The 14,101-nt window shown below is 34.9% G+C and overlaps 1 protein-coding gene across 1 annotated transcript in view; it reads left to right on the forward strand.

The window, feature by feature from the left end:
- The window catches only part of FAM171B (family with sequence similarity 171 member B), a 66,830-nt gene that overhangs the window by 33,849 nt on the left and 18,880 nt on the right, over positions 1–14,101 (forward strand). The window contains exons 2-4 of the mRNA XM_019754501.3: positions 3,282–3,515; positions 7,383–7,475; positions 10,576–10,734. Of these exons, the coding sequence (XP_019610060.3) occupies positions 3,282–3,515; positions 7,383–7,475; positions 10,576–10,734 (486 nt within the window). The remainder of the gene's footprint in view (positions 1–3,281; positions 3,516–7,382; positions 7,476–10,575; positions 10,735–14,101) is intronic.

Raw genomic sequence — 14,101 nt, forward strand, 5'->3', positions numbered from 1 at the left:
AAAGAGTCGCTTGTCTCTGTTTAATTGTTTTGGCCAGGCTTTCAGCCAAGTTTTTGTTTTTGTTTTGTTTTTAATACAGTTTTTGCTGGTACTTGTGTTGGGGCCACAGAAACCAGGCTGAGGGATGGGGGGTGGGAGGCTCTTAGGGTCAGCGAAATGCACTTCCTCCTCAGACTGGTTGGGAGGAAGTAAGTAAACTAGTAAATTATGATGCAAACCAAATTCCTACAGCTTTTCAATGATAGATGTGTGGACTGAAATGCTGGGGACTTGGAGTCAGATGAATCCGTCTGTCAATCCTACTGATATCCTTACTGTGCAATTTAGCCTTAATTTCCTTGCCTTAAAACAGGAGAAATGTCTTGCAGGTTTGTATTAGGATGAAACTGGACAATTTCATTGTTGTGTTGTGTAAAAGTTCTAGCCCTGGTCCTGGTAAGTGTATCACATGACCATCAATAGTTTTTTCCAGTCTGAGCTAGAGAAGACGCTCCGGGTCAGGCCTTCAGTATGTCCTAAGTCTGTAAGGCAAGCTAGAGAACAGAGATAGGGGATCTCCTCAGAGAGGGAGTCTAATTTTGGTAGCCAAGATTTGACCTTTGCAAATTGTTTTTTCTGAATTTGATATTCATTTCCTCATCAAATTTATTAACATTATTATATGTGAAAAAATAAAATCATCCATTCTGGATTAGAAAATGTTTTAGAAAACATTTTATGAGTCAAATCCAGCTTCAGAATGTCAGGAGGTTTTAGTGTGTCTTATTTTGGCAACTGTACTCTTACCAGGATGAAACAAGTGGAATGTGCAGTTTTTTTAAAAAACGAATTTAGCCTAAGATCTTACTACACATTGGAATTCGTCCACAAATCCAAACGGTCTGAGAATTTCTGAAATTAGTCTTTGCAGCAAATGAATGAATAAAAGTTCTCTATTGAGTTTCCATCACTGAACATGCTGTTGAAGGAGCCATTGTAAGTACACTTAGTTTGAATAAGGCCATCATTAAATTTGAATAGGAAATCCTAACTCCCTTATCTTTTCGTTATGTGCAATCTTCATCTCATATGGTTTATCATATTTTTGGTACATAGCATTATCCTTCCATACTTTGCCTTCTCTTCTAAAAACGTAGCATATAAAATACCCTGATTTACAGTTGTACCCTATATCATTTAAGTGCTTGCTTTGGAATCAAGCAACAGAATCCAAGTCTGGCTACAAGAAATAAAGGGACTTTTGGGAGGGATTATGATATAGCTCACATATCAGCAGGTGGGCTGCACAACCCAGCTTCTGGAAAGAGAAGGACCAGGGAAATGCTGGAAAGCCTAAAGGGTTGGACCTCATAGACTTTCTAACATGGTTCATCTCCAGCAATGGTTAGCCTCTGTGTATCTTTTTTCTTTCTTTCTTTCTTTCTTTCTTTCTTTCTTTCTTTCTTTCTTTCTTTCTTTCTTTCTTTCTTTCTTTCTTTCTTTCTTTCTTTCTTTCTTTCTTTCTTTCGTTGTGGTTTGTTTGTTTGTTTTTCATTGTCAATTAGCCTCTGTGTATCTTAATTCACACTTTGAGGTCCTAACAAAATCTGTCAGGTCCACATTAGTTCGATGCTTTATGCCAGTGGCTCAATAAATTCTGTCTAGGGAATTAAGGACAGGAGACTGGGGGAACTATTTTGAATTGAGCAGCAGCAACTTATCCTCTACACAAATCATTTTCTGTACTACGTAAGCAGACCTACTCAAGTACATTTGGTTTAGGAGTCCATCATGTCATATATATTACAAACTTTTATTTTTTTACCCAAGAGTTATATTTCCATTTGAGTTTGAAGCCTTGGTTTGGCATTTGCCTGTGTGTATGGGAACCCTTTTGCCTCGTTTTTAATTGATATTGTTATATAAGAATTTAAGTTCTCGGTGATGATTGCAATCATACATTCCTTGAATTAATTTTGGTAGTGTTCCCCCAAGACTCACTAACATGGTGTAAAGATCGGTTTGGAGTCATTTATAGGGACACTTGACGGCTGACACAACCTCTTGATATCTGTGAGACGGGCAGTTTGCATTACCTGTCTGAATTCTCATTTCTTCATCAGTAAAATGGACTTGATATTCCATATTTTACAAAGATGTGTTGAGGGTTTTGTTTTTTTTTATAACAAACATACATACAATGCTTGGCACCAGGAACATATATTTATCCCAGCTCCTTTTCATGTTTTGATTTTAAATGCTTACAAACATTTTAATTTACTTTAGAATGAAATCATAGTAATGAGCTGAACTGATATGATATATTAATAATAATATCAAATGACAACCAAACACTGTGCTGAGCACACTATTTGCATCATTTCATTTTATTTACTTTGAAAAGTAGTCACTGTGCTCTCAATTAGGTGAATAACTTAACAAGGTCACAGATCTAGGGAGTGGCAGAGATGGTCCTTGACTGACTCCAAAGCCCATTTTTATTGGAAGGGAAGGCATCTTTGGCAAAGATGTTGTAATACAGGCATTGTGAAGGCATTTCCATGATGATAAGAGTTTTTTTTATTAAAGCTAGGCATTATCACTGGTAAATCCATGAACATATTGTCAAGATTTGTACTCAAAGAGTAGACTGGAGGTTTAGATAGAAAGAAGCTTTAACTCCTCATTTTTCTTAATTTATTATGTCAATGTGTTTTCTTATGTATTTAGTGGATAATACTTTTTGATATTTTAGAGAAAGATTTTTGTTCGATATTTTGTATATTGAAACTGAAAAGCACCCCATGCTTTCCATACAACAGAATAAAATGAAGAAGCTAGCCATGCACTAATGGATTTGGTTACATGGCTTATTATTCTAAGAACTTTGACTGAATTCTGATTTAGTCAAAATTAAAGTTAACACTAGTGTTAAATCTATATAACTTGCTGGCTTAAAAGTAGTGAGACAAAGTAAAAATGTATTTTCCTGAAGAGAGAACATCTGTCATTCTGTTATTCATGGCTTTCCTTTCTTCTTGTAGTCGGCAGGAGAAAAAATGGAGTAGTTATACCATGCCTTATTAATAACAAATTCAAATTTATTTAGTTTTAGGAAGAATAATGACTTTGGAATGTTTTCACACTGCTTTCTATCAATCTGTCCATACATATGTATTTCCTAAATTTATCAAAAGTTTTGTATTGTTATTCAGATGTCTGCATGGCACTTTAAAGTACAGTGACATGTACTCTAGGATCTAACATATAACAGCGCCATGTCTGGCTTTTTTCTCTTTCAGTGTCTGTGTTTATGCTGAAAGTCCAGGTGAATGACATCATCAGTCGCCAGTACCTGAGTCAAGCAGTTGTAGAAGTGTTTGTAAACTACACGAAGACAAATTCCACAGTAACTAAAAACAATGGAGCAGTGTTGATAAGAGTACCCTATAAATTAGGACTCAGCTTAACCATTATTGCTTACAAAGATGGCTATGTGTTGACACCTCTGCCTTGGAAGACCGGAAGAATGCCAAGTAAGTACTTAAGCAGTGTTTTGCCTTCACTACATGTAAATGTTTTTGTTTGTTTTTTTTTCCTCAGCTTTGGGAATCGCTTACTATGGTAAGCTGAAAATGAAACTATCTATGTGAAGTCAATATGAGGTTTCCTTTTACAAAGGCTTGAAGGAATCCTGAGCAAGACCAAAGCTTATCTGCAGGTGGCATTGAGGGGCCCAACAGATGGAGAGAGATGCAGGGTGGGCCAGGTGGAGTGGGGTCACATGATGAAAAGATGTTCTTGAAAGATGAGACAAAAAGTTTAGATGTATGTGCTGAATAATAAGGCAGTTATTGTAGATTCTTGAGCAAAATGAGTGTAAGCTGTTTGGAAACTGAATTTACTTAGCAGCATATGTAATGAATGGGCCAACACAGGGGCAAAAAGGATTCATGGAGCCCAGCTACGATGTTGGGGTTGTGCTCCTAGTGGACAGTAATAATGGAATTTCAACAGTTACTGATTGCAAAAGTAGCATTAATAAATACATGTTTTTATGTACCAGAAGTAATGACTAGTTATGAAAAATAATAAAAAGAGATCCCTCTCAACAACAACAAGAACAAGAAATATGCAGGGAAACCTGAAAAGAAAATGTCAAATAACTGTGTGGGGAAAATACAACCACCAAATATTACTGAGAGACCTAAAGAAAACCCAAATAAATTAAAACCCCAGATAACTGGAAAACATTATACTTCTTCTTAGCCTGAATACTGTAAAAATTTCAGTTCTTCCCAAATTAATTTAAAAGTTTAAGGTGTTTTTAAAAAACTTGGCAAAATAATTTATGAATGTAAATAGGCCCAAATTTAAAAAAAAAAAAAAAGAAGAAAAAATGTGTAAAAATACCTGAGAATCTTGTTTTAAAAGATTTACTAGAGACAATTTGCCATTCCAGATAACTTAAATATTATTTAGCTACTAAAATATTAATAGCTACAAAATTAAAACTATATGATATTGTACTGTGGTACAAATCAGATATTAGTACCTGTATGTATTAAAAATGTAATCTATGATAAAGTACCATTATAAATCGTTGGAAAAGGCTGGTTAACTATTTAGAGTAAATTCATTTGGATCCATATTCCAAAATATATTGCTCAGAGTTCAAGTGTGGAAAATCAAATCATATTAAAAATAAGAAAATAATAAATGATCTGATTTTTACCAGGATGATCTGTTTAAACTTAAAATCAATGAAAGATGTCATAAAAGGTAGATTTGACTGTATTTAAAAACAAACAGCTGTACATCAAAAATAAGTTAAAATAAAATGTGAAGATAGGAAAAATATGAAGCAGTAAGGGGCGATATCCTTAATATGCAAAGAACTCATACAAATCAGTAAGAAAACACCAAGGCCCTGCCTAAATATGGTAAATGGACAAAATCAGGACCTAGCAATTTTCAAAACAGGAAATATCAATGATTAGTAAATGTGACAAAATGTTTTGTCTCCTAATAGTCTAATATTTGTACGCTGAAGAAATACACATTCCTTAGATTTTCCATATTAGAAAAGTTTTAAAGAAATGAACATACTGAATATTGACCGAGTGAGGTATAACCAGAATTGTCAAACACTGTTGGTGGAAGTACAAATCAGCAAAATTATCTGGATAACAATTTTGAAATATGTATGTCAGTGTCTTCAAAATCTTTCTATTCTTTGACCGAGTATTCCACTGTGTGGAATCTATCCTAAAAACAGACATAAAAGTAAAGTTGACAGAATGTGCACAAGGATGTTGATTCAAATATTATTTTTGTACAAATAGTGAAAATGGAAACAACCGAAATATGCAGTATTAGTGTAGCGGTTAAGTAAATCTTGATACTTCAAGGAATGAAATATGTGACCATAAAAATGTTCAAAAAGTTCCTATTGAGGGACAGAAATGCTTATGATATTGTCTTAAGTGAAAAATCAGGGTAAAAATATTCTGTATACAATAATATACTCCCTATTTTAAAAAAAAATCACAGGAAAATCTAGGAAGAGCTATGTTAAATTATTAATAGTGGTTGTCTCAGTGTTGCTATTGTGATGACCATCATTTTCTTCTTATCCTTTTCTGTATTTCTCAATTTTTCTGTAGTGATAGACATCTCTTTTATAATCAGAAACTTTTTTTTTAAGTGAAGGGAAATCTGAATGTAAGTTTTAGTGAGGTTCAGAATGATTCACCTGGTGTAATAGCGTTAAAAAGCTGCCGCTTTTAAGCTACCTGAAACCAAGAAAGTATCCAAATATGGGGCTAATGCCCTAATTAGAATTATCTCCAGGTTCAAGCTACTACCTGTCACCTCCTCTCCAAGCTAATAAATCCCTTAATCGGTCTAAATGTTAATGTATTGTGAACCAAAATTACACTTTGAGTTGGTAGCTACTTCTCTTTTTCTATTGTAGAAGAAAAGTATATTTTGTTTCACATCTGCCCAGACATCATTGTATACTTTTTATCCTGTCTTTTCCATTAGAGCTCTTGGAAACATCTCAAATTATTAACAATATTCCCACGCAATGTATTTTATACTCTCCTAAGTGATTTTGGGGATATTATGTTATTTCTATTAAGTTTAAATACTTATATAGCATACAGGAGTGATACCAAATAAGAACTTGTGCTTTGGGTGACTCCTCAAAATTTATTTTTCTTTTTCAGGATTGGTAAGCTTCTTTGATTTGTTCTTGCTTATAAAAATGGTGATCAGTTGTCCCAGCTTCTTGCTCCTGATCTTGAAATAAGTATTGTCTTTCTGGTGATCTGTACTTACTCATCCCACCAGTTATTTCAGGTGCCTACTCTTGTAGGTTGGTTCAACCCCGTCCTGAGTTACTACTAATGGTTGCCTATGAATCATTTTGTGTGTTAAACATTTTCTTCATTTGCCAACTCAGAGTCTGTTTGGCAAACCATACTGTGTGAAGAAGAGCTTTGCACCCTTACATGGGAAGTTAAGAAGAGCGGATGTAGAGAACCTTGAATCATGGAGCCAAGAAAAAGAGATTTTAAAAATTATTAGGTTGGTACAAAAGTAATTGCGGTTTAAAAGGTTAAAAATAATTGCAAAAACCACAATTACTTTTGCACCAACCTAATATAAGAAGGAAGGAAGGGCCGGCCCAGTGGCTCAGGCAGTTAGAGCTCCATACTCCTACCTTCAAAGGCTGCCGGTTCAATTCATACATGGGCCAGTGGGCTTTCAACCACAAGGTTGCCAGTTCGATTCCTCGACTCCCGCAAGGGATGGTGGGCAGCGCCCCCTGCAACTAGAAACAGCAACTGGACCTGGAGCTGAGCTGCGCCCTCCACAACTAAGACTGAAAGAAAGGACAACAACTTGAAGCTGAACGGCACCCTCCACAACTAAGATTGAAAGGACAACAACTTGACTTGGAAAAAAGGCCTGGAAGTACACTGTTCCCCAATAAAGTCCTGTTCCCCTTCCCCAATAAGATAGGGAAAAAAAAAAAGGAAGGAAGTAATAATTATATAGAGAATATAGCAGAAGGTTATTCAAGTATTTAACTTGATCGTATACATGTAGGGTTAGTTAGAGAGCATTGTTAGTCACCTTGGTGCAAACTACTGTATGAAATAGAAAAGATTAGTAAAATACAATCAGGATGCTCAGTCTTTTCTTCTCACTTTATTGTGGTCCTTCTGTTTTTCCTCCATCATATTTTGCAGTCATCCTTCCTGGCTTTTAAATTGCTTTTTCTATTACAGTTAGCTTTTCCCCACTTTTTTAGGACCTGTGGGAACAGAGCTATATTTGTCTGTTTTCCTCCCATGTTTAATAAAATATTTTAATTGTGCTATATTTCACAGTATATTCATCAGTTACACTTTCACTGTTTCCGCAAAGCCAAGCAAATATATGGCTATTTGAAGACACTGTTTTAATTACTGGAAAACTGGCTGGTAAGTACAACACTTTTTACTCAGAAAGTAAACACTTAAAATAGTTATTATGTAACTATACTTCACTAATGAATCAGTGTTGATTATAATGTGGGAAAAGTCTAAATTGATCAGAGATGATTAATACTGACTATAAATTGATCTGAACTGATTCTTGTATCACTATCAAGCTATAGTATTTTTTTTGTGTGTGTAGTGGGAATCATTCTCTCCCTTACTATTTTAGCTCCTCAGATAAGAACATTAGACTTTTGGAAATACTGGAAAGAGAATCTGAACTTATTTCCAAATCACATCTCTCACGGGCCTTTACTGGTCGGTGAAAGTGGAAGAACAGCTCAGCCCTTTGGGGCTCTCTAATGTGCAGGTCACCTTCATTCCTGCCTCTGGCATTAATCTTGGGAAAGGCCCAAGACTGGGCAGTTATGTATCTGCCCAGCAGACATACTGGCCAATTTGTATATTCCAAGGGGAAGGATATAAGAAGCCTTATTTGGGATCTGATTCAAGCTGTGTCCTTCAGTACAGCTTTGCCAACCGTGTAGATGGTAGTTTCATCCTCACCTCACCTCCTCAGCTCCCTGAACTAGTCCTTAAGGGAAACCTCAGCATTTTGTGACTCTTACTGCATATAAAACTTCTATAAATGATAACAATTTGCTTTTTTGTTTCTTTCTTTTGGACTGGGGAATTAATGTTTAGGACTAAAGCATAATAGGAACAACTGGTAAAGGCAGAAAATTCTCAAAGTAGAGTTTATAAGAGAGTCATGGTAAAAAGAATTGTTTTTGAAAGTTCTCTTCATTTTCAGAAGCTATATTATTTATTCCTAAAGTATTGAAAAAGAAAACCTAATACTATTATTTGGAAGAAAACTTTAAACTAGGGCTTGATTATTCTTGGAGTAATTTACTGAATGTGGCAGTAGAATCTGTTACTCTTGAAATGCTAAGGTATTTGGAGAATATTGATCCGCTGACTTTGCTGGTGCGTGGCAGAATGGATGGATGTGAAGTTGTGTGTAGAAGGATGAAAAGTCAACAGGAACTATGTACGTGCAGAGAAGCCACATTTTATGCAGCTGGGGTCTTTGTGAAATCACATTCTCCACAGTTCCTCTTCCATGTTTTATTTGTTTTGACACATTCCTACTTTTTACTGGCCTCTTCAAACCCCATAAACAATTGTAATTTCTGCTAGAATATGGAAGTGGATTGGTGTGAGCATGTCCATGTGCCACTCCTTTGCCACTGTACAAAGCAATGGGGAGCTGTCATTTGTCTGGATAGGATGTCCATGCCTTGGCACGTATCCATGACAACACTGTGAGCCCTTTTGAATTCTCAGATCAGTTCCTTTTACTGCCCTATTTCCCTGAGAGTTGACCCATTGGTAAACCCATGCAGGAAAGGATGGATGTTTCTAACATATCCTCATTTCCTAACTCCCATAAAATGTTTATATTTTTCCCTTCCAAGATTTTATCAGACATATGTTCAGTTTGTATAGTGCAAGTATGTGAATATACTTGCAATAAAAGGAGCAGGAGAAGTTGGAAACTTCAGGAATGTAGAAAACCTTTGAGAAACTCGGCTAGATGCTTCCCTTACTGTACATGTTTTCAGTTGTATGAAATTTGGAGCTTCAACATTATTAAGCCACATACTCTAAATGTGTAAGTTGTAGATAGTATCTGTAACTTATCAGAAGGTATCAGATTGTGCCTCCAAACAACGTAACCAAGTAAGAAGAATATATTATAAATGTGCTGTTTTTCTTTATATCCCTTACCTATTTATCTTCCAGGTATTTTTCTAGTTTCATATATAAAAAGTAAACTATACACTGATTTTGAGTATTATCTTACATTATTCTATTTATCATTTATTCTCATGTAATTCTTTAAAAACTGATACTAATAATTTTAATTTATTACTTCTGTCTTTATCAGTCATCTTTAAAAAGTCCAAAGCGAAAGCTGATGTCGGATAATTTTTCATTTCAATGATTTAAGAGTTGACTCTTAAATTGTTATATAAGATACGATGATTACAGAAATATGAATATTGCTACTGAGTTCTCACTCCATAAGTTATAATAGAGGGTAGTCGATTCAAAGTTATTAATGTTAAATAATATTCATAAATTGAGTGCCTGGCATTTGGAAGACTAATGCATGTTTAGTTATCTGATAGAGAACTTAATCCACTTAAGTATTAGGTTGGTGCAAGGGTAATTGTGGTTTTTGCAATTATTTTTAACCTTTTAAATCACAATTACTTTTGCATCTACCTAATATATGACTGAATATCAGCAAAAGCACTTTCTGTTTCAAGTAGTTGAAAACCCAACTCTAAATCAACTTAAACCCAAAAGAGGCATTTATTTATTTATTTATTGCTCAAATAATTGATAAGTATAGGAGTTGGACCAACTTTAGACATGGCTTGCTCAGGGCTTCCATTGAAATAATTGAGAACTAGTTTTTCTCTCTCCATTTCTCAATTATCCACTCCTTAAATATTGTCTCAGTTTTTAAACCAGCTCGCATTTTTGGTCACAAGATGGCTTTTACAACTCCTGGATATATACCTGATTATATAAAACCCAGTGAGGAAAAAGTAAGTCTTTTTTTGTTAGAAAGCCAAGCAAAACTCACATTGCATCTCATTAACTGTGGTTGTCACAAGGCCCATTGTTGACCAAATCAGTGTAATAAGAGAATAACGAGATGCTTTTGATTGGTTTTAGCCCATTCTGGCATGCACCATTAACTCTACTCCTGTTACAGAAATGAAATTCCAAGTGAACCATATGGGCTACAAATAGTATGTGGTTTCCTAACGTGAAACTCAAAAAAAGGGTGAAGAAATTCTGGGCAGCAGAATTAAGCAGTCTCTAGGCTAACGGTGCCTTGTGTGATCTATCAAAAGGGAAAATTTTTTATTCTTAATTTAAAATCATTATGTGAGGAAATGTTAGTAACATTTAGAAATAGTTATAACTGCTTCCTTTAAAGTATAATGAATGTCCTGACTAATGATACTGTACTTAATATGGATTTGTTTTATCTATTTATAATGAGGTTTCCTTTTTCCAGATGCCAAATCTCAACCAAGCGTTCAGTTTTCAAAAGCCTTAATTAAACTACCCGACAACCATCATATTAGCAACGTTACAGGCTATCTTACAGTTCTGCAACAATTTTTGAAAGTGGACAATTTTCTGTATACATCTGGAATTACTCTTAATAAATCAGGTATTGTCTAATTTTTATAAAATATAATCATATGTATAAGAAATAGTACATAAAGCTCTCATGAAATACTGGTAAACATATAGATATTTGACATTTATTTAAACTTTGGAGGATACATGTCACTATTGAAACATAAATCTAGTTATTAAAATGGTTATAAGCCATTAATTCCCTTTTATTCAATGAAAGTAAGATGATGCCAGAGTCTTCTGCATACATTATTTCAAATTAATGGAAATTTCATTTACAGGATACTTTTATCCAAAGGGGTAAAAATGATATTGAAAATAGTAATGATTATTGTGTAACTTTGCAAATTAAAAAATACATTTAAAAATGGAAATTTGGTTTAAAGAAGTTTACACATCTTTTTATAATTTGACCTTCTATTCATTCTTATAAAATTGATCAGAAGTATCAATAATTGTTAAATATAAAAAAGTTAATAGGTTGGAGTAAGCAATTATAAATATTTTTTCGTATATATTTGGTATTCTCTATGAGTAAAATACATCTATTCCAGATTGAATAGCACTAATACATTTATACAAAGTTGTCATGATCTAAAGGTCAAGGGAATGATGGAATTTTACATTTTGTTTAACAATGCACCTATGAGAATTGCCATAAGTACTCTATATTCTCTCTCTACATCTATACTTGTTCCACCATTTCTACTATTAGCTGCAACATAACTGAAACTCCACTGTTTAATGTCACCTAACACAATCTGTAATAGATGGTTTCAGTTGTGTCAAATTTTTGGTTCATTTCATTTGAGAAACAGCCAGAAATTAGAGGAATAAGGGTATATGGGTGTTTTGGTTAGATATGTTTGTTGTTTTTTCTAACCTGGGATAGCTGATGCTATCAGTTACCCTAGCCAAGATGACCCTAACTCTTCTAGTACAAGCCTGTTTCCTGCTGCACACATTTGTGACTGCCTAAGGGCCTTCCCTGGTCCAGGAAGCAGGCTTGGCTCTCACATGGGGCAAGCTCTCAACCAATGACAGGTAAGAGTACGTAAATACTCCAGTTTCTTTGCCTTGGCTAGGACAACTCTAAGCCAGATTCTGTCCAGTGAGACTGAGCTGGAGTTGCCACAGTGATGTCCTGCTCATTAACACATCCTGTGCTGGCTTCCTTCCCTTCTTTCTTCCATATTACTCCTCCACTGTCTCAGTGGTGCTTATCTCAGGGTCTGCTTCTTGAAGAAGCCAGTCTAAGACATCTGCCGAAATTTTCCAGATGTAAATTACAAGATGCTTAAAACAAAAACATTGACAAGAATGGTCCCAATACACGCTGTCACAGATGAAGCTTCTGTTGCACTAGAGCAGGGGTGTGCAAACTTTTTTCAACGTTTTTTACCAAGGGCCATATACGGTAAAATACACAAATAGCCGGGCCACTCACTCGAGGTGAAGCACATATTGCCTCACCTGGTTTATTTAAGTAAACTAAATATATTTTTGGAATTTGCTGTGGGCCAATTAACAATGGATCATGGGCCGCAGTTGGCCGGCGGGCCTCAGTTTGGACACCCCTGCACTAGAGGGTTTTTATGGACAAGACTCATTACACATAGTGAAAAGGGATCAGAATATGCTCTGCCCTCTAACGTTCTTCTACCACCTGCTTTCGAGATTATTCATTAAACATTCCAATTATCCTGAGAATGCTAACATTTTAAAAATTGTAGAGCAATGCTGTTAAACTGGAAAGTTCTTCTGCTCTGCCCAATGTGGTAGCTACTAGTCACATGTGGCTATTGAGGTGTTGCAACATGACCGGTGACTGAGGAACTACACTGCTAATGTCACTTAAAGTTGAATGGTGACATGCTGCGGGTGGCTACTATACTGGATTGCACAGTTCTAGAGTTCTGTGCATATGAAAATACTTTATTTTTTTAATAAAGGTTTACTCCTTCTCATTGTCTTTTAGTCTCTTTTTTCCCTAGTACTATTCTTCCTTGTTTCTTTCTTCTTTGAGTTGGCCTTATCCCCAGTAGTAGGGTGTTGATCTCAGCAGTTTCAGCTGCGTATGATCTCTGAAGCCGCTGTCTGCAGTGAGGGGGTGTGGGGGTTAACAGCAGTCACTTCAGTAAAGCCAGCTTGCTTTACTAAATAGTCTGATATTATATAAGAGATTTTAATTCACAAATTACATAATACTTTATTTGTGCTTACATTGGATCACTTACTCATACTAGTCAGCAAAATTTGTATGGCATTACTTTGCTCATCTTATGATCTGTGTTCCAGGCAGTTTAAAAGAGAAAATTCTCTTATATTTAAATTTTTCAGTCAGCCAGTAGTCTGATAACTGATAATACCAGATGACATAGTAGCAATAATGAGAATTCCTTTCTATGGCCTCTAAGGTCCCACCTCTCTGCCTCCAGCCCTGTGGTCTGCTTTCTCCGTCTCCCCCCTCCGTCTCCCCCTCTCTTTGAGATCACTTTTGATTTGGGGGCTTTGCATTTGTTTCTTCTGCCTGGAAAGCTCTTCTCTGAAGTCTTTGCATGGATGGCACCTTCTCATTTGACCATAGCTCAAACATCACCTCCTCAAAGAAGTGGCTTTGCATATTTTTATTGCCTTTCCATATTTTCCTTAAAGAGCTGGTGAGGTACTTTCTGTCATGCATGGGGGGAAAACTGACAATGAGTAAAGAAAGGAAAAAAGGATTTTTGATAGTAATGAGGACTATGGGGAAAAAATTGCAGACATGTAAGAGATCATGTACTCACCGTATCTTTGGGACCTAAACGAGTGCATGGTGCCAGTAGGGGATGTAAATATTTGTTAAATGAATGAACAAAACTCTAATTTTAAGCCATAGATTCAAAATTTCAGCCACAAAGAGTAAATAATATGTAATAAGTATACTTAATTCAACTATTTCTAATGTGTTAATAAATGACTTCGAAAACATAAAATTATCAAATTATTTGCAGGAAATTTGTAACTTTAACATTATCTATAACCACATTATTTTATTCATTATAAATGTTTTGTGTATATTATAACTTTATTTGGCATTGCTAATATTTTAAAAAACAAAACAAAGACATTTTCTGCTTTTTTCCCCCTGAGTAACAGAAAAATATAGGTAACTCCTGATATTTAAAAAAGTATACTATAAGTTGTATAATCAAATTTTTAAAACCTTAGTCAAAACAGAATATTTAGTCAAAACAGAATACTTAGTCAAAACAAAATAATGAATTTTTCTGTTCATCTCTTTTCTCCTTGTTTTCAAATTTTGAAGCCTAAATAATACAGTAATACTAATTTTGAAGTCTACGTTTATATTAATTCTTTTAAATATAGTGTTATTAATCAAATATACATAAAGATAT

Source organism: Rhinolophus sinicus, chromosome 17 (assembly GCF_057876585.1).
Source record: "Rhinolophus sinicus isolate RSI-liver-muscle chromosome 17, RSI-T2T, whole genome shotgun sequence".
Taxonomy (NCBI): Eukaryota; Metazoa; Chordata; class Mammalia; order Chiroptera; family Rhinolophidae; genus Rhinolophus; species Rhinolophus sinicus.